Source organism: Pavona decussata, unplaced genomic scaffold (assembly GCF_977016875.1).
Source record: "Pavona decussata unplaced genomic scaffold, jaPavDecu1.1 SCAFFOLD_190, whole genome shotgun sequence".
Lineage (NCBI taxonomy): Eukaryota > Metazoa > Cnidaria > Anthozoa > Scleractinia > Agariciidae > Pavona > Pavona decussata.
Genome location: NW_028145599.1, coordinates 1,877,851 through 1,898,038, shown reverse-complemented (window position 1 = coordinate 1,898,038; position 20,188 = coordinate 1,877,851). Strand labels below are relative to the sequence as shown.

At 36.9% G+C, this 20,188-nt stretch overlaps 1 protein-coding gene across 6 annotated transcripts; it reads right to left on the bottom strand.

Annotated features, from left to right (window-relative positions):
• Positions 1-797: 797 nt before the first annotated feature.
• LOC146462306 (trace amine-associated receptor 7c-like) lies at positions 798-19,970 on the bottom strand. 6 transcript variants are annotated; one of them, XM_085085926.1, is made up of 3 exons: positions 8,936-9,199; positions 8,204-8,295; positions 798-2,324 (listed from the first exon to the last, which is right to left on the bottom strand). In XM_085085926.1, the coding sequence occupies exons 2-3, from the start codon at positions 8,249-8,251 to the stop codon at positions 1,329-1,331; spliced, it is 1,044 nt and encodes a 347-aa protein (XP_084942052.1). In that variant the 5' UTR covers positions 8,252-8,295; positions 8,936-9,199; the 3' UTR covers positions 798-1,328. The 6 variants fall into 6 exon arrangements, with proteins under 6 accessions (XP_084942052.1, XP_084942057.1, XP_084942055.1 ...); XM_085085931.1 differs by lacking the exons at positions 8,204-8,295; positions 8,936-9,199 and adding an exon at positions 19,804-19,970; XM_085085929.1 differs by lacking the exons at positions 8,204-8,295; positions 8,936-9,199 and adding an exon at positions 13,060-13,194.
• Between the last annotated feature and the right edge of the window lie 218 nt (positions 19,971-20,188).

Here is a 20,188-nt window from a genome sequence, read left to right as displayed (position 1 = left end):
AACGAACGAACGAACGAACGAACGAATGAATGAATGAATGAATGGGACAATCTATCAATAAGAAGTTAAAAGGAAAAATCCCAAAGTCAGGATCTTCCATTCCATTTTTTAAAGGCAGCCAGAGAATTATGCCGGGAATTCCCCAAGTTAGGTGCAGTGAAGGCAAAGCTCTTGTTTTTAAACATTTAGTTTTCTTATGGTAAATCAGCATTAATTCACTGTTCCTAATATTAAATGGCTTGCTTTCATTAAGGTGGGGGTACACCTGAATTTGGATGGAATTTTCAAAGGTTTAAGGAAGGGATAGAAAAAAGAAAATGATTTTTGGAACACTAACAGACAGTTGATACCCATGCAAGAGCACCCCAGGTTGCTAGTAGGCTAACTTGGTATCCGTCTATTAATTATTAACTACAAATTCTAATTTTAAAACTTCACTAAATCTTCAATATTTCTTATTTCTCTTAATTTTACTACTCTTTTGAGAAAAACTATCTCCTCCCAAATATGCTAAAAAATCACCCAAAAATCTACAAAACACCCCAAAACATTGATTTGTGTAATGAGCATAGGGTTTTTGTATTGCTTGAAACGCGAACGAGATATTTCCGTTGAACCAATTTTAAGAGGCGTGAAAACGGCTTTCGTGTAGACCCCCGCATTAAGTTTGGAGAATTTAGGAGTTAAATAGGCTGGGTTTTCGCCTTTTACATTTTATACCCTCAGTGTGGCTTTATGATTAGCTCTTGGAGTTTTTAGACAGACAAATTGAGACATAGATGAACAGACAGACGGACAGACAGACAGACAGACAGACAGACAGACAGACAGACAGACAGAACTGATATTATTTGGGTCGGGAGTCTGTCAACTTGAGTTAACTTAAGCTTGAGGTAGCAGTATACGCTCTTCCACTATGTATAAACAAGGTATTTCCTTTTTACAATATTGACCACTTCCATGAGTGTTTGCAGTAAAGTGGAAACATTTTAAAAGGTAGAGACTACTGAAACTGTCCTTGTTATTGTATCATTGGAATGACCACCTTAACATGCAGGTTCCGCATGCCTTGAATGAAGTAATTTATCCGTTCTGTTGTTTTTAAGCAAAAATACAGTACAATGTCATTTAATTTCTAATTTTCTACAAGTAAAAACCCACCAAAATTACGATTGTATACGCGTGAGTGGTCTGTTATAATTTGACAAGATATTATAGCGTAGACTTAGCCAAAACTGTCCCTGTTAGCAAGGCTAACTTTGAGGGAATTGAACCACTGTCTGTATTACCGAGTGTCTACATTAACACAACAAATCAGCCGAGTTTGCTTACACAGTTTCTTCTTGGGACCTCGCGCTGTTTCCGCCGGGAGAGCCTTCATCACTTCCTGTGTTATTACCTTTGGTGCCAAAGAACAGGTGTCGTGCAGCTCTGCGCATGTCTTTGCTCCTCCAGAAGTAGATCAGCGGGTTTATGGATGAGTTTATCAACAGTGCTGATATGGCAAAATTCATCTCCGTTTTACTCTGATTGGTGGTGGTAAAACCCGTGATGATTTGTACAAGAACAGCTGGAAGAAGGAACACCAGAAGCGCTAAGAAGATGTAAACGATTGTGATAGCGCAACGCCTCTCGCGTTTGAAAGCGACCGCTGCATTGCTTTCCTCTGCATGCAGGGTGTGAATGTTGTTTCGCTTGATGTTAACTACTAAAGCAACCTGAATACCAAGAAGGTATATCACCAATATGCCCGCAATAACTGAAGTTATTATCTGATTGGTTTTCTCATCGATTCCCGAGTAACGTAGGACAATAAAACCGATCCATATCACCCACAGTATCGCCAAGTTACGTATGGTCTGTGTAGTTGTGACCCTAGCGCGGTACCGAAGCGGTTTTGATACGGCCATTGTGCGGTCGGTACTAATGTAGGCAAGGCAGAGAAAGGAACCACCGGTGCATAAGTAGAGGAATGCCTCGTACATAGCGTGAAGGACTTCCGCGTTGCAGATTGTTGATGGATAATGGAGCATTAAACGCCACGCAACGAAAAGAGGCTGGGTGACCAAGCCGACTAACAGATCTGTCAAGGCGAGGCTACAAAGGAGAACATTTGCTGGAATACGAAGTTCCTGAGTCTTGTAAACTGTGATTAGCACCAAGACATTGGCGAGGACTGCAAAGATTGCGAAGGGCGTGTTTATGACGACGATGGAGATGTTGAGACCATAATGATGTGATTCACAGTTTAGTATCCCCAGACTGCAGCTCGAAAGGCTTGAATGGTTTGTTGGTGGGACCGTAGTTGAGTTGTTCGTCATTTTCTGCGACAAGAAAAACAAGTTTAGTTCAATGTTGAAATTTATGAGTTCATATTTAGTCAATTTTGAGAACTTTGTGTTAACAAAATGAACTGGGAGAGTTCTAAAGCACGCCCTCCATGCAACCTAGTCCCCAGCGGCTCTCCTCTTCAAGTCCCAGGGCGCGAAGAGAAGAGTCCCCGGAAACGAGGCTGCATGTCTTCACACTCAACAAGGTTTACAACTATTTAAGCTTTTTGACTCTGGCTGGGTATAGGGTGATGCATATTTCCAGGAGCAGTTCCCTTTAATTTACAAGTTGTGTTACTTTTGTAAACTTGCAGAACTTGCTATGGCATTTTACTCCTATTCTGATTACAACAAAGGGCGCTAGTTCAATGCCCTTTTTCAAGAACCCTTAATATTTCCTTTTTTTAAGATCTTTTGCGCCACTATACTTCTTTGAAAACTTTCGTATGCAAATTATACATTTGAGGTAAACTATTCCGAGACAAAAGAACACCTGAATCACATGATCAGCCTTCTAGTGGTTTGGTTGACAGATGATGCATCATTAATTGGCGGATGAGGTAAATATATTTTCCATGAGTCATTGAGATTATAATTCTCTTATCAGATAAGGAGAGTTTTAAAATATACAACCCGCTTCTTTAAAGGTCTCAGTCAGGAAATATTGACTAGGAACAATTTGTGCGTTACTTCAGTTCTTAGGACGTCACTGCAGTGTTCCATGACTGAAAATCTTCAAAAGTATTTTCTGTACTAGTCATGCTTCGGAAATCGTTCAATAGTTTTCGGAATCTTAGAAATAACTCGGGTCTCCTCCAAGCGTTTCCAGTTATCTTTTGTTATGTAATTTATTTAATGTCAATAACATGGGGAGTGCTTGCGCAATCTCCCGAGCCGGAGGCTCATGAAAAAGTGCTTAACAATAATCCACATAGAATTGGAATTTGAAAATGTGAACTAAAATGCACTTTAAACCGCTTATAAAACTAAACTAAACTAAAAGCAATTTCGAGACCAACATGAAACCTTGAGCTCTTTACGGCAGATTTTTTTTTTTACAGGAACGGTGTGTACTGAAATACGCTCACCAGACCCAATAACCATTTTTTTTTTTTCATTCATAACAGCCTAAGTGCCAATTTAGATTCTTCTCTGTCAGTTCGGCTTTACTTACATGCAATCGGGAATGGTTCAGGTTACTTTTCAGAAGTTAAAAACAAGTTTTTTGGTCGTTATTGGGTCCGTTCGATTGGCCCTATTCCGAATATATACAGTGATCACTAGACTAAATCGCTCATAAGAGGGTTTTGAAGTTACTGCAGGAACACAAAATGGGTTTTGAATTATCACCGTCTATCAGCGAAAGTTTGTAGATACTTCTAACAGCTATTCCGCTTATACTTATTTTGGAATACGATCAATTGCATGCGACCAGCTTAGCTTAGCAAAGAAAAACGGCAGAGAACTGAACCCCAACACGGCTCCCAATAATACAACGACACATTTTAACAAAAAGCTCGGTTTTGTTGTCAACCATGACGTGAAAACTGCCGCTCGTTTCCACTTCCTTTTTTCAGAGCGGTCAGCCGTTTCAGGAATGGTTTGGTGAAGCTTTTGGATATCTTGGGATTTACACCTTTTCATGCGCTTTAGGGGTCCAGTGAAGAAACATCCTGGCTAATTATAATTTATAAATGGTTCTTTTGCCTAATGCAGAATTTAAAATGGCACTAAACAAAAAAAAGCGAAATGTGGATTTACTCAGTTGACAGTCAAGAGCAATTTTCAGGATTTCTTGCATTTTCTTGATCAATCAGAAACGACATATAATATTGGGGCTTTGTTTTCTCGTTTCTTAAGAAAAACTTGCTATGATGTTTTTTCCTATTTTCTTCCATTTTGTTTTGTTGTTTTGTTCACATCACGTTTGAAAATTAGGTCTCATTCATTATAATGGTTTTACAGATTGTAATTTGTATAAATGCTTTAAAATCTTCATAAATGAAATTTAACGAAGCTCTCGTGAGTTATTATAAAACTAATTGTGAAGAAAAATGATACAAGAAAGGCATTGACTATCTAACTTCATCAATACAGTAACTGTCTCCTGCTTATTTAAAAAAGGCTGCGTAACAGCATTCGAATATTTTCAATTGTTATCTTAATTATGAAAGGCCCTTCGCAAATTTGTCGGCATTTTCTCATTTTAAAGTTCCCTTTAGAGCTCGCCAGAGATAAATTTAATGACACCACATTATTTAATTAGTCTTCAGTCGCGTCGTGATCTGGTTTCGTGCTGCTCCCGGGAAAAAGATTTCTAGTCAGTTAGAATTTTAAGATTAATTTCACACAAGAACTTCCCTCGTGGAAAAATGAAAAAAAGAATCATCCAGCACAAAATTAAAAAAAAAACAGTATTGGTAATTATATTCAGTAGGAGCAATTTCTGCTCTACCAAAGACCTACAGCCAGCTTTCGACTAAGATTTCTTCGAAGTTGTGTTTGTTCTCAACCAAACTAACATGAGGAATGATTTTGATGTCTAATTTGAGAACGTTTCCGTTGATGTTGTGGCAGTTTCAATAATATGAAGAAAATGTCAACCAAGTCATAAAATATGGAAGTCACTGTTCCTTTTCTTTCCGCGACACCGACACCAATATAGTCATGTTTACGCTCTAAAAATGTTAATTATAGAAGAAAGGAGAAATTTTAACTCAAAATGAACACGAAAACGGAGAATTAAAAATAACCAATTCGAAATTCAAAATTAAAAACTGAGTATTTCGTCACTGAGATATTAATGATCTCCGTTTTGCAAGGAATTTTTTTGAACAGAATCTCTATCTGCGTATTTATCTCTTTTAATTTTAATTTACAGAACAAGGAGAAATCTATGGCAAATTTGCAATTGGGTGATAAGTAGGCTGCTTGTGCTTTCATTTTGACACTAAATGCTAAAAGTGCACCGTACGTAAAAGCCCCTTATTTAAATAATAAAACGACGTAACCTGGAATCTATCTGGTAAAAAAGGATTATTCTGAATGCCGACAATATTCAATGAATTTATTGCGAAATATATTTTTTAGAGTTTCAATAAAGGAGAAACACAAAAAAGCTTTCGATGGCAGAAGTAGAATGTAAACTTGACGTTCGTTCAAATAAGGGGCATCAGTTATCTTCTATTTCTTTCAAATGCGTTTTCTTGTTCCGTTCCATTTCTAGTAATAAACCTTCAGTTCCTAACGATTCACTGACTTGTATAACAACCTTAAACTTAAGAACATTTGAGATTTCCACAGTTTTTATATTCGAGATTTAGTTTTCAATGGGCTGGCTGGCATAATTTTTATTATAAATATAATGATTTGGTCTCAAAATCGCTTTAATGCTATCTATCAGAATAATTTGGTAATGCATAAGTAGCAGACCAATGTTTAAGTTGAAATTTTGAGTTTAACCTGTGTGCCTTACCCCTGATTAGGAAATAGCAAAAACTGGTTCTGAAACGACAACAAAACTATGAGTATTGCATTGGACAAAAGTGCACTACAGAAACAGCGCCCTGCTTCACTTACTGATGCTATCGATAAAAGGCTTCCAAAAATGGGTCTTCTTTAAAGATGTTTTCCGGCTTCGGGAAGATGTATTGCCAGTCGCGTCTTTTCAGTTATTTCCTCATTTAAAAGAAACCTGAATAATTTATCAAAGGAAGCGTTTAATCAGGAAAAGTGATGTTTCAGCCATTTACCCTTATCTGTTAGGCATTTTAAACAAAACGAAATGACATCACTTTATCAATGTCTCCTTTGCCCTTTGTTTGAATGGCACGGACATTTTTCTTTAGATAACAATGCGCAGCCTTGACTCAAGCAGCTGCAAAGCTATGATATGATGAAATCGATAATTAGCAGATATAAATCCCAGTAAGACTGGCACAAAACGCAGTGAATCTGACCAATAACCCGCGGCACAGCAACAACGCTTTGCTTTAAGGAGTTATTGCCCTAACAGACAAACGGAGTGTATATTTTATCAACAGGAGTAACCAAAATTCAAGCGCTCATCCATTTTTTTTTTTCAACCTAGCGCAATTTCAGCAAGCACTTAATTTTGATCCGTTTCGTTTGTCAGTAGCTATTCATTTGCACAATTTGACTTCTTTGTTTTTATACTAAATGATCCATCCCCGGTAATAGAATTGTCAGCGTCAGTTTTTATTCAAATAAAATGCAAAGAAACGTTTCTTTCATTATGCACGGTACAAAATGACGTTTTCAATGACACTGTCTGTTCATTTTCCGTCCTGCTTCCTAACAAAGGCTTCGACACTTTCGGTTATCCCGTGTACATTCCCCTTCCCGCTATGCCTGCCCCATATCGCGTCCCTCCTCAAAATGTGCTACATGCCCCATGCTGCTTAAAAGCCGTACTCCGCATTACGCAAAATCGATTCTGAGGCTAGCTGAGTCGTCAAGCTAATTTTAGGATAGAATTTATCTCAAGTGCTGTTTGAGCTGTGCTGTACGAGTTGTACTGATGCATTTTGAAGAGCCTGCAAGGCAAGTCAAAGTCAAGCCAACGAGTAAAATATTCAGCGATACTGCAAATCAAAACATCTAATACAAGATTTGTTATCCAACTCGGTTAAACTTTTTTGATAAGTTGCAAAGAAAAGTACATATTATAGTAGATGTTTTGGGGACTACGTGTCTAGTGTTGCTCTATATTTTTGCTCGTACAAAAATACAGCAACACTACAAATCAAATCATCTCATAAGATTTATTATCCAACTTAAGCTGTTCTGATGAGTATCAAAGCCAAATATGAGGAAAAACTGAAATACCGGAGCGCTCGTTAGAAAACCGTTTTTTTTTTTTCGTAGGAATAACCACCGAACCGGTTTCCTGCTGAACAAAGAAACAAAACACAAACAAAACAACAACAATAACAAAAAAAAAAACAAATAAAAAAAAAGAAGTGAGCGAATATCGTTGCATATTGACGACGAACTCGTTTCGCGAGTCAGGATTCGACTAAAAAGGTACATTATCTTGAATCATTGCACATTGAGTGAGTCAAAATACAAGCGAATCGTGAATATACGAAAAAATCTAAACGTTTTCTGACGGTGATATTTTAAGTGAAAAGGAATTACTGCAGTTAATTTCTAAAAATCTCTAAGTTGGGCTCATGACTCAAGGAAGCGTGTGCAGGTTTCATACAGTAAGATCGCATTTTAGGACGTGAGTTAGTCAGGCAGTGCTGATCATTTGCTACGTATGAAGAAATCAAGAGTAAATTAAACAGGCCTTGAATTAAGGGAAGAGTGTCGCGAAAATTAACCGGGGTTTTTCGGGGTAAAAAAAAACAACAACAACAACTCCCAAATGTTAATTTAAATAGCTGTTCATACATAAATTGCTTTTTAATCACTACTGACATAAGGCAAGTGAATTTTACCAATTACATTTGAATGGGACACGGCGGAAGGACTTGAAAATGTCGGTCCGATTTTGTCAAGTTGGTATCCATTTCCATTTTGGCCATCCGGTAACCCAAAACACTTATGAATACTTTCCTTAAGCTCTCCTTTGGATTGTCTTAGAAATTACTGAACTAAATGACCGAAGGCTTTGGTCAGGTAAAACGTTTAAAGGTGACTTCACTACTGCATTTATCAATAAAAACGGATTCAACTAATCATGGGCACAGAATTTGTTTCTTGCTTACATAACTTATCAAAATAAGTTGTAGCATCGCCTTCTCAATTGCTTCGGTGGAAAAATAATTTCCATAAAGCAGATGAACCTCAAATTTATGATCTAGCTGACCAAAAAAATAGACAAGAACGAAAAACGAGGTGTTTACTGAAAACCGGGTCGGCAAGGTGTTTTTTTTGTTTTTTTTGTTTTTCATCTTGTCTTTTCACACCCCAAGTTGTGAAGGGTAGTAGTATTGGACTGATAGCAAAAACAAAACAAAACTAAATTGAACTAAATTAAAATGGCGTGGAAGCCGTTTCTCAAGCCACAAAAATGAGCTACATTCGATTTCTTCTTGTAATTTCTTGATTCGCAAGCTATCTCTTCACTTAGTAGAAAAAATGCTTGTTTTCCTTGATGCATTTCTTTCATAATTACGTCCACGCAGTCGAATAAAGATATTCTAAAATTTCAAATTATTGCTATGGGAAAAATTGTTCTAGTTACGTTATCAAAACGACGTCCGTTCTAAGACAAATGCTAGTGAGATTTTCTCTGGTACTCGATCTGTTAGACATAATCATTCAGATGTTGTTTCTTGCAAGGTGTATATTAAGAAACAAAAAATGTCCACTTCACACAGCAGTATTAAAGAAAAGGAAATAAAATGGTAATTTAACATTATTGAATGACTATTGTTGTTTTTGTAAGGCAGCGAAAATTACACCTAATTCCTTAAAGAACGATGTCAAACGTACGGTTTCAGTTATTATTACGCTTGTAGCAGATAGAATTATTATTGCCTTTTCACAAACTCTAGCCGTGTATTAGTTCAGTATAATTGGCCTACAATACACGCCTGACTGGTACGCACATTTATAAGCGTTGGCCTACTTACCTTCAGTGTTATGTAATATGTTCTTCAGTGTTCTTCCTGAATCTTTTTGTCTGAGCAGTGCTGTTCTCGATTCAATTCTTATGAATCCTTCTGTTGGACTGACAAAACCGTTCACTTGGTTTTTACTGAGATACCGCAAACCACCTTGAGTTAACAAACAGCTGCGACGCTTCGAGACCAGATTTCGCTAAGCGAGTGGTTGCTTGATACCTCGTATTATACCCACAATTTCACAATTTGCCTCTTCTATTTCACCCATCTTGGGTTTCCATAATCAAGAAATGTAATTAATTAGACATTTAGAAATTCGACGTTTGTCATGTCAAATAAGGACAAATGCGTTTTTTAATCTATTTTAGCTCGAGTGTTATGATGAATATGGCAAACATTACAGATGGCTATCATATTCGTGGGATATGGTTTTGGCGGATGATGGATCAGTATTGATCCTAGTTGAATTATGAAATGCCAGATCACGAAGCAGCAAACTCTAAAAAAAGACAACTCACAAATTAAAGCTTTCACCAGGAACGAAAATCTCACTCAATCTTTAATAATTAATCGGAGGGAATACTCGCATACACAGAATACTGAGTATAGCTTCCATTATTTTTAACACATTTCCGACAAAGTGGTCAAACAAAGACCTAAATCAGCTTTATTTATCGTTTTTATCATTAAAAACTATGAAAACGTGCTGCGGAAACGAAAGATTATCAAGATACAAAAAATGTGTATATGTATATATATATATATATATATCTTCATATTAAATGAAGCCACTGCCTTGAAGGTTTCCCGGTTTTGTAGTAAATGTGCGGGGTTTTTCTATCACGTACGCCTAAAAACATGTGTGCAGTATCCATAGCAATTTGGTTCGTTTTAATATCAGGAAACTGACATTCCTATTTTCAGTAAAAACTGAATAACTTTCTTTTAAATAAACCTTCATTTATGACAAAAATAAAATGAAAATCAAGAGTCAAGATATTTTTCAAATTGTGTCTAAATCGTAACATGATTCTATAAATTTGAAATACTTTTTTTAGAGATAATCTTTAAAATAACACTTTTTTCATTGCTTATTGCAATCCAGCTTTTACAAAACGTAGATCAAAGGAATAAATGTATTTCAGTCTAAAAATTCATTTTCCCATTAAACTATGCTTTTAATATTCATATTACTTAAACCATTTTGTAATTTTAAACTCGACACATTGGGATCTTGAAGCTGACTAACATTGTGATAACAAATAAACAAAACCGTCGAAGCATTTCCTTAGAAGGTGTTTTTTGAGCAATTATATATTTGCATCTGAGGACATGTCATCCCCGATCCTAGAATCAATTTGAATTTTGTTGATCGTTTCAAAAGAAATGAGAAACTTTAACATTCAAACAAACGAAAAGTTACCTATACGCAAATATATTTTGCTTACGAACATTCACAACTCTAAACAACATGTTCCCATTTTCAGCAAAAATTCGTCAAGAATTGACAGACTGAGCATATGCCTCATATTCTCAATCTGAATCATTTAGTAGCGACTTTTTATTAATATTAGAGACAAAAAATTACGTAATTTCCCAGCTTAAAAAGCATTATTCGCTATACCCTCGTTTTTTCGTGCAATCGGATGAATTTGGTTATTTGCGTACGTGTGTCTGTATTTTGCCTGAATATCGCCTTCGAAAGAATCAGTACCTTGATATGTTGGCAGATGAAATAACTGACGATTTTTTCTTAAATTCATCTTATGCAAATTTGACGTAACTCAAATTAAAACTGCATTTTTATTACTGAGTTTATTTCCCCTCGTCTGGATGTTTAATATGACGGGCATTTGAACGGTAATTTGACTTCAAAATTCTGGTGTTTAATCGCAATTCAATCAAATCGGACTAGGTGATTAGTGCGGCTAAGATCTTTCAAGCTATTGTTTTTTCAGTCAATCGCGTAAAACGTTCTAAAACTAGTTGAATGTGTGGTCCCCTGTTATTTGGGTGTCTATGAGAAGTTAAAATAGACACCGCAAAAACCAGAATTTTGTTTAATAAATTAGACCTTGCTTTAAACACAAAATTATTGCAACTTGCAATACATTACACAGCAACCTGACATCATGGTATAACATGTATGCGACACAATAAAAACCTGCGATGAAAGTGATTTGAGGTGTTGTTTCCCTTTTGAGGAGTAGAAAATTGCAAAAGTAGAGCCTGCCCTTTTTACGGGGAAACTCTGCTGTGTAAGTAGGAAAGTGCTGAGCAAAAACATAGCGTATTCTGGTGCCAGAATGACGATTTCTGTGAGTATAAAAACACCTTGTCGTCTCAACCAGGCTGTCATCGCTGCGTGAGTACTTTAATGGAAGATGGTAACGAGCATAGCACCGTAGTCATCACATGATATTGAGTATAATAATACACTCCTACCGGATATTAACGTTTCCAGCAATCTGATTGGTAACCTACTCAATGACGCAACAAACCTTCATTTCTTTCATTTGAGATCCCGCATTGTCAGACGAAATTGTAGGAAAATTGTACGATTCTCCTCTTTCGGTTCTTCGTCAGCTCCATTCGATAATTAGTGCTCAATGCTGACTAAATTGACCATATTAAAGAAAATTCAATTCCGCTCATTCGCGTTTTATATTAGCTCAAAAACAAATCGGCGCTCCGAGTTCATGTACGTGCGACTCCTTTATGCGAACTAATTGTTGAATATTACTTGAACGTGATTTCAGTTTAGACATCAACTGGCTGCAAATGAATTACCTTAGGAATGGCGCTACTGAGATCACGCCAAGTCATCAAAATAAATAAAAAATTTCCCTTTTCAAACCAAACACAAATTTCAAGGAATCCTTTCTTTTTATACAGTCGACACCATACCTAAAATTCACCTCGTCTATTTGCAAAATAAGATATAAAAACTACATCTTAATGACTGATATCAGAACTGCATATGTTAAATTGTCTATCTGGCCAGCATTAAGCAAAACTATTGGAAGTGCTCTATTGTATAAGCCACAAAAGGTAACAGTATATTTATACCAAGAATTGATATTGCGATAGTAATAGATGGGAAAAGAATCATTCAGATTATTTTAATTTCATCCTACTGCAGGTCTTGATGCGCTCACACTATCAACCCTTCTATCAGTTTCGCGACAGTTTACGTAATGCCTGAGAAGGATTTAACATCTTGAAACGGAATTATCGATTTATTGCATATAGAGAGAAAAAACTACAGAAAGGCAGTGTAAATACTTTCGGCGTTTTGATTTGTAAAAACTCTGAATTAAGCCAGGAATCTAAAATACTGCGTTTTAGTCTTCCTAATTCTGAATGTTTATTGTTTGTGCAGAACTGAGCCACATGTACATTGCGTCATGTACTTTTATCGGTAGGAAAAAAAACTACTACGTGACTGTAATTTATGAAAGTCTTTTAGCAAGATCATTAAAAAGGTCTTAAGCAAGACAAATTTTCAGAAAGAACAATTTAACGGTAATTTTGTTTTACCTGCCAATAAAGGAAATACGTCAGAAAAAGGAAAATGAATTTCATTATTAGTGTACACATAAGCCCATAGTTTGCAAGGGTATCAGGTAACTGTTGGATTAAAGATGATATGTAAGTGGCATACCCTACAGCAACAAGGCAGATAATTAATATTACAAAAACTAAAATTTTCATAATCCATTGAAAAGAAAGCCATACATATAGATATATTTATGTTCTCAAGTCTTGTCATCTCTTGTTTTTCAACGTTACGATCTTTTTCACCGATCCAAATGAACATATTCATTTATCAGTTTTGATATTATCACATTCCCATTCGATTATTCTTAGTATTCTTTTGATAGCTAAACCCGCTGATAAAAAGCTTTCCTTTTACGTAAACGTCTCATTTCTCTCGCTTCTGATATTTTGGAGACCGTTTGAACAAGAAAATCTTAGCTCTTAATAAACGATTGCTTTAGTACAGTGTATGCACAGACAGTGAAATCTTCAAAACGTATGTTAATGAATTAATATCACTAAGACCATTCATCTGCTTCCATCTCTGGATACATTCAGAAATAATAAACGATCAGTGTGTGGTTCAGTCTTACCTGTAAAGGACGACAAAGCCGCCAAAATCTTGCCTTGATGAAGGTTCTTAAAAGATCCCTGTGTCGACTTATCTGTTTGTCTTTGTATCATTAAATGCGTCGAGGAAAAAGTTTTTATACTTCCCTGAATAAACATATGGGAAAACCACGCTGCAAATTTGACATATTTTGACAGAGAGCTGCCTTCTTTATTAACTATTTTCCGAAAATGTCAACCCTTATTAACAGCAGGAAGTTAAAATTGCGTTCATCTTTATACATTTCGGCTGCCGGAGACCTTTTAATACTGAGATTCACAAGTTTCCAAGGGATAGACTAGTGTGCCGACGTCCATTTTAATTTGATTGACCAAATTTCGGAGGAACAGGGTGGTTAAGGGCCTCTTCATATGATCCCGGTTACCGGGATGGCTCGGTAAGCGGGATGAAATTTCATCCCGGTTACCGAGATGAAAAGTGGTGACGCGGTCAATCGAGCGTGACATTTACCGAACAAGCCCGGCAAGAATTTTTCACTTTTATCGGTTCTACAAACCTCAAAAGTATTATATCTTTATCTCTACCACGAAAAGGAATTATTTTGAACTAAAACATCTCAGAAATGAGCCGTAATAATCAAATATATCCGTTCTAAGACGCGAATGTTTGGTTATAGACTTCATCCCGGTAACCGGGATACCGTGTTCATATGTGAAAATTTTCGTCCCGGACAACCGAGATCTCGGTCGCTGAAACCGAGATCTCGGTAACCGGGCTGGCCCGCCTTCTCATATGAACACATCGAATTTTTTACAAAAGAAATAGGAATGAGGCGAGATCTCGCTAAGCGGGCTAGCCCGGTCAACCGGGATCATATGAAGAGGCCCTAAGGCATAGTTGTCAGTCAAATTCTGTTTGATAAAACGTCAAATGTAACCCCCTCCCCCCCTCTCCTAAACACAAAGAGTGCGCGTTATATAAACAAAGTTTTCCCGAATGAATCTCGATGAACCTAAGTTTTCATGTCGCGTGTACTCAGGGCTTTGAAAAAGAGGTGAAAAGAAACTCGAGAAGGAAAATCCGAGTTTTATATAAAAAAAATAAGAAAAAAAACAAAGAAGGGTACACTATTAAGAGGAGAATGATCGCTCGTTTACAAATATCTTTTGCGTAACAAAGGAATTTTTATCCAAGATAAACGAAATTTCTTGTAGGTAGTCTCAAAAAAAAAAAAGAATTTCTTGGTGATTTTGCTAGAGGCGAAGTAATTCAAAGACATTGTGCACGGCCGTGGTGGTACAATTGTTAAAGCTTTTACACTCACAATGAAAATTCCAGTACCGCGAAATTCAACGATGAGTCCATGGCTTTATCCCGTGCTTTTTTAAACTCATTTCCCTCAAGTTGCGTGACCATGGGTGGATTTTTACCACTAAATTGTAAAAATTCGCAGAAAAATTGCGTTACTTCCGTTTCTTTCCAAACTTGTAGTATATGACGATCATATATTAAGCCAATTTGGGCAATGACACTTTAATAAGGCATGCTCGCGTCTTTGTGTGAGAAAATCGCTTCGGCATCGAACTGAGAGGGCAGGTCGATTTTATCCCCGCAGATGATACATGATGTATGTTGGAAAAAATTTTTGATAATAAAAATTCTGCCGAAGGGATGGATAGAGTTGAAGATAGAGACATAGACCGGCAAACAGAAAACGAGCCCGAGGAATCGTAGTCTCCCTCGAAGCTTTTTTTGTGTCGCGTTGCGTGACGACACTAAAAACGGCTGCGAAGGAGACTAGACGAAACGAGATAAGTGCTCATATTACAAGCCTCCGCGAAAGCGACGCCATTAAGCACATGATTTTTGTTGCCTTTATTGTGTTGATATCTCGTCTAGTTCTTGAAATTTGATCATGAATTCATGTCCGTGAGAAAAAAGCTCAAGATTTTTTGCTGAAAACATCTTTTGAGAGATGCGATTCAAGCTATTTGTCCAGGCGAAATCGGACGCGTAATTCGATCAGCTGTTATGTTCCCATAGAGAAATGTATTTCTTGATTGTGTTGCGATGTGAATAAAAAAAGAAAATCATAACTAATTTTAGATTTCTTCTTTTTCTGGAATTTTTCAGGAAATGTTGTTGACATGAGAGGCATCACTTTACTTTTTTAATTCTCTGTACAGTTACATATCACTTTGAAAAAAAAAAAAACTTTTCCTCAAATGTGACGAATTTTTGTTAATTTTTGTTTATAAAGATTTTTTTCTCAGAAAATGGCTTAGTTTCTATGATTTGATTATTTTTTCTGAGAATCTCATTTTATACACTTTAAAATGAAATTTTACAGGCCATATTGCTGTAAATAGCTGTCAAGATATAAAATTAACATTTAATGTGGTACATTTCGCCTGTTTTTTGCGTGCTTGTGAGATTGGATTGACAAGAGACGCAGCTTGAACTGAAAACTTAGCTAATATCTTGCTGACTGAAAACAGTCAGTTAATCAGACAGTCTTATGGCATCTCAAATTCGCGAGGGCTTTTACAGTCGAACCAGGTCAAGCGTACCCCCCTAGATTCTATTAAATCGATTACTTGAAAATTGAACGCGTTAGTCGTTTCAAGTATTCAAATCAAAATTCGATTTTTTATTGGATTATACGAACAGTGCATGAAACCAGAAAACCAGAAAGCCCGCCGGAAAACCCCCCTCAACATATTCAAAGCGGAAATTCTTGATTTATATTATAGTATTTTCCAAAAACCAGATTTCTCGTGACTTGCAGCAGTCAACGCGTGCTGTCAGAAAGAAAATTCGCCATTTTCAACCGGGCATGGTGTAAGTGGGTCCTGTCGGGTAAGTTTAAACTCACTAATGATCACTAAATGGACATTTTACGTTTATGCACTGGCGTTTATTCCGTTAGTTATTAAAAAAAAAAAAAGGATTGGAAGCGATTTATCGTAATAAGCGGTTCTCTTTTTGAGGTATATGCAAATTATTTAGGGAAAAGTATGCGAACTCTAAGTGAAAGATGTTCATTTCAGTTGACCCTCGACAATGGCTATGACCTTCGGCATATGTGTTTCGCTATTCTTCGCGGTATAATGGACAGTCTGATAAAATATATACCATAATTTTTCATGCTACAAGGTGGGTAATGCTATACATGAAAGATAAATTGGAATTTTTCAGCCCGACTGAGCTGCAAGCGCTTGACTTTGTGCTCTTGCCATGACCGAATTTGCATAATGAACGTGTCAACAACATGCGGGAACAGTTTGAACGAACGAGCTGTTTCAAATGTACTGTAGTTTGAATTTTACAGGCTATTGCTTTTACTGTTAGCGTGGATCAATGTTCAAATTAAAAGCTAGCCTGCGTAGCAGTCGTTTCCGTTTCTTTCAAGCCAAGCGGGGCAAGCCCGCTTGGGCATTGGGCAAAAAGGAGCAAGAAAGTAGGAACGGGGGGGGGAGGGGCCTCTTTCCCCCGCTCCTACTTTTTTTGCTCCTTTTTGCCCAATGCCCTCGCGCGCTTGCCCCGCTTGGCTTGAAGGAAACGGAAACGACTGCTACGCAGGCTAATTAAAAGCCAATAAAAATCGAATTTTAATTTGAACTTGATCCTCGCTAAGAATGAATGAATGAATGCATTCTTTGAAACGACTAATGGATTCAATTTTCAAATAATCGATCCATTAACAGAGTCTAGGGGGGTACGCTTGACCTGGTTCGACTGTAAAATGCTGAAGAAATTTTCCCTCCAAAATTTGGGGTTATGATGTGAGAGGGGGTGGGGGGAGGGGGTATGATATGTTTTGGAGGCTGTTATGTTAAAAGCAGCCATTCAAGAGATGCGAATTAACACTCGCAGCTGTCAATGGTGGTAACAGTTTTTTGCCAAGAGGATCAACAGACCGCAAATTATTTCAGTTGCATATTTCAGTTGTTTTTCATGTTGTAATGACCCTTTTGTGCACCTACATTAAAAGAATGTAATATCAAAATATTTTTCTTCTTGTCGTGTAAGAATACACGAATTAAAGGTGACAGTGAAAGATTGATTGCTAATTAAAGGCAAACTTTTAAGTAAAGGCTCGATTCGTTGGTTTCGCTTAATTGTCCTGTTATCTTATCTCCCAAATCTTTATCATGGAAAATCTTCTGCAAAATGCGTATGTCCTTGAACAAGCCGAGCATGGTTTTACTGAAACCGCATTGAAAATTACACAGCTGTCCTAATTACCATTTGCATGCCTAAGGCCATAGCCATAGATGATTTCTTTCCTATCACCATCACCCTTTTTCGTGAGAAAGCCGAGGGTGATATTTTTTTCCTGAATAAATAAAAAAAATCACCCTCGGCTTTCTCTCGAATATGGGTCGATTAGTCTACTAAAAAAATATGGCTGTGAAAAGAATACTAAATTAATAAGCCAGTAATTTACAAACGAGCCTTGACTACACCTTCCCGTATTTGCCGCTTTGCAAAGACGGATTCGTCAGTTATCGCTCTAAAAGGTGTTTGAGGACTTTGCTACAGCAATATTACTGATTTTAATGAAATGTTATAAGAAATGTCAGACTCACGTATATAAACCATAGTAAGCCGAGGAAAGAGTGTAGGCAAAGAATCAGTCTATGCTTTGTAAAAGCTATGTTGGTTGGGCAGTGGGAAACGAAACGCTATTCATTCTGCTTATTTTCCTTGAAGAGGCATGATTAAAATTCACATGCTCAAATTCTTCGCCAATATATGAACAAGGAAAATTTTAATTTTAATTCTAATGGTAATTCCATCTACCATTGAATCAGTTCAAGCAGTGATTGTGCTTTGAGGATGATATTCTTGGTGGCCCACAAATGGTTACAAAATATTACTAATAGGATGAAAGGATAGACATTTTGTTCAAAACATTGTACATTGTATTGACTGAGGTAGTCTGCTTGTAGGTACCTTATGAAATATAATTTTGACGAACATCTTGTCATCCCCGTATTCGAGCACCTGTGGCCCGGTTACACAAGGGTAAACGTTTGCTTTTTGCACCAACGCGCGGTCCATACCAATTTGGACTTTCCATCGCTTTACGGAGTTTTAAACTTACAGTAAAACTTGCAAGTTTTTCTTTCAAAAATACAAAGATACGTAAAAGTATTCTTTCTTTGATTCTGCATGTTTTGTTTAACAAATGGTAAATGTGTAGCGTGCAATTATCGTGTTATGGATGGATGCACGTGAGAGGTTACTAAACATGAAAGAAGCGTAAGGGTTGCTCGAGGCGTAACCGAGAGCAACTCTTACGCTTCTTGAGTACATGTACGTGCTTAGCACTGATAACGCGCCCCCCACCCCCCAAGTGCATTCAAAACTGGATGGTTGCACAGCTGTGGCGTTAACTATTTCTTTAATTTTATAACATATTAATTTGGAGAATTTCTTGTACTTAATTAAAATACTGGTGTCATTCACGCGTTCATCCGAGTTAAGTATTTATATGCTTGCAAAATCTGGCAAAGCCTGGTTTGACAAAGAGTACATGGGAACACAATATCATAGCGTAACACAACGGTCCGACCACTGCATCGGTATCGGCATTGGCATTCATTTTAAAACAAAAGCATTAAGTTATTCAAGATTTTTGCCACTTATACAAATTATTGTGAGATTCTGAGACGAAATCATGTTACAGTATGGAAATTAACAATGATATCGATGAAATAATCCGACGATTTGCAATGCTTCATCCAAGAAAAATGGAGCTGGCCAATATTCTTTCTCTGAGTTACTCAGAACCCAGGAAATGGCAAGTTGAGTTAACTTAAAATCTAAAAATTTAACCGGTGGAGCATGTCCCGGAACCCCCTAAACGCTCACGCGCTCGTGCTCGTGTTTTTCGTAGATGTTCCATGTCGGTTCTTTGGCTCACGGATCCTTATCACAGATCCATTTCTTGCGGAATACAATGGTCACGTAAAGCCCAGCTTCAACACTAGTACTTGCCCACAACAAAAGTTGAATGAATGTTGGGCAAATGTTGAAAGTGAAAACAGTGTGTGCCGGTGGAGGCCATTTAAACGGTTTCAACATCGGTCCAAAACTCTAAGAAATTTATTGCTAGAAACCGAGAATTAATTTTAGAGCTTAATGGTGCGCGCCTGCGTTCATGCAACCAGTGTTGAACGAAGTGTTTAAACGGCTTCAACACTATGCAGCATTTTCGAATAAAAAAGGATAAAAAGGAAATATTGAAGCGACATGGAATGAAAGTTATAAAAAAATTTTGTCAAAAGGTTTTCAACAAGCTTTCAGCATTTTGTAACACCCTCGGCAATGTCGAACAACCTTTTTAAACACTGTCAGCAGTATGGTTCAACAAATGTTGAACGCGGATTGTTGGAGCAAATCCTCAAAGCGTTTAAACGGGCCTTAAGAGCTTTTAATGGGGCCACATACCAAAAGTTATAAAATAATAATAATAAAAGTCGCTTTGAAAGTCATGGAACAGGTTTTAATGTTTAGCAGTACTTGCATTTAGCCGGCTGGTTTTTTTTCTTCTTTTTTACAAAATCGTACTGATCATACTACATATTTACTCCGCTGGGCGACATAAACACAAAATAGCTTTCGTTTTTATAAAAGGCGGAAACTGATTTCCCACACTATTAAGATTTTCTTTAGTTCCAACAGCAGAAATATTCTTGTACGGGATACAAGAAAACACTTCTCTAAAATATATAAAAAGCGAACTTTCTCATCTTACCTCTAATTTCAAGATCGGTAAATGCTTGAGGGAGCGGGCTGTGCAACTTTAACAGTAGATTCGATCTGCAATTTTTAAACAGGCAGCGGCGAGTTAAGAGCTTGACGATAATGAATTTTAATTAATTCATTTCGTTTTGATTTACCATGTTATCCAAATATAGCAAATACATCAAAGTTATCTTTTGTAGCCTGATAAGAAACACATGCAACTATTTCACGTGTTCATTTCTGCACGAGATCGTCAACTCACGTGTCCTTAAACAACTGACTGTGCAGCATGAAATTTTAATTGTTTTTAACTTTTGCGGGAATCTGATTCTGCAAACTGACGATTTCTAGGAATTTGCCGGCATCACGTTTTTGGAATTTGCGCTTTAGACTCA

Coding starts and splice junctions, on each gene's coding strand:
- LOC146462306 (XM_085085926.1), bottom strand. CDS start 8,251: ATGAAAAACAAAAAAAACAAAAAAAACACCTTGCCGACCCGGTTTTCA. Junction 2,325..8,203: donor CCTTGCCGACCCGGTTTTCA/GTAAACACCTCG, acceptor TTCTTGTCGCAG/AAAATGACGAACAACTCAAC.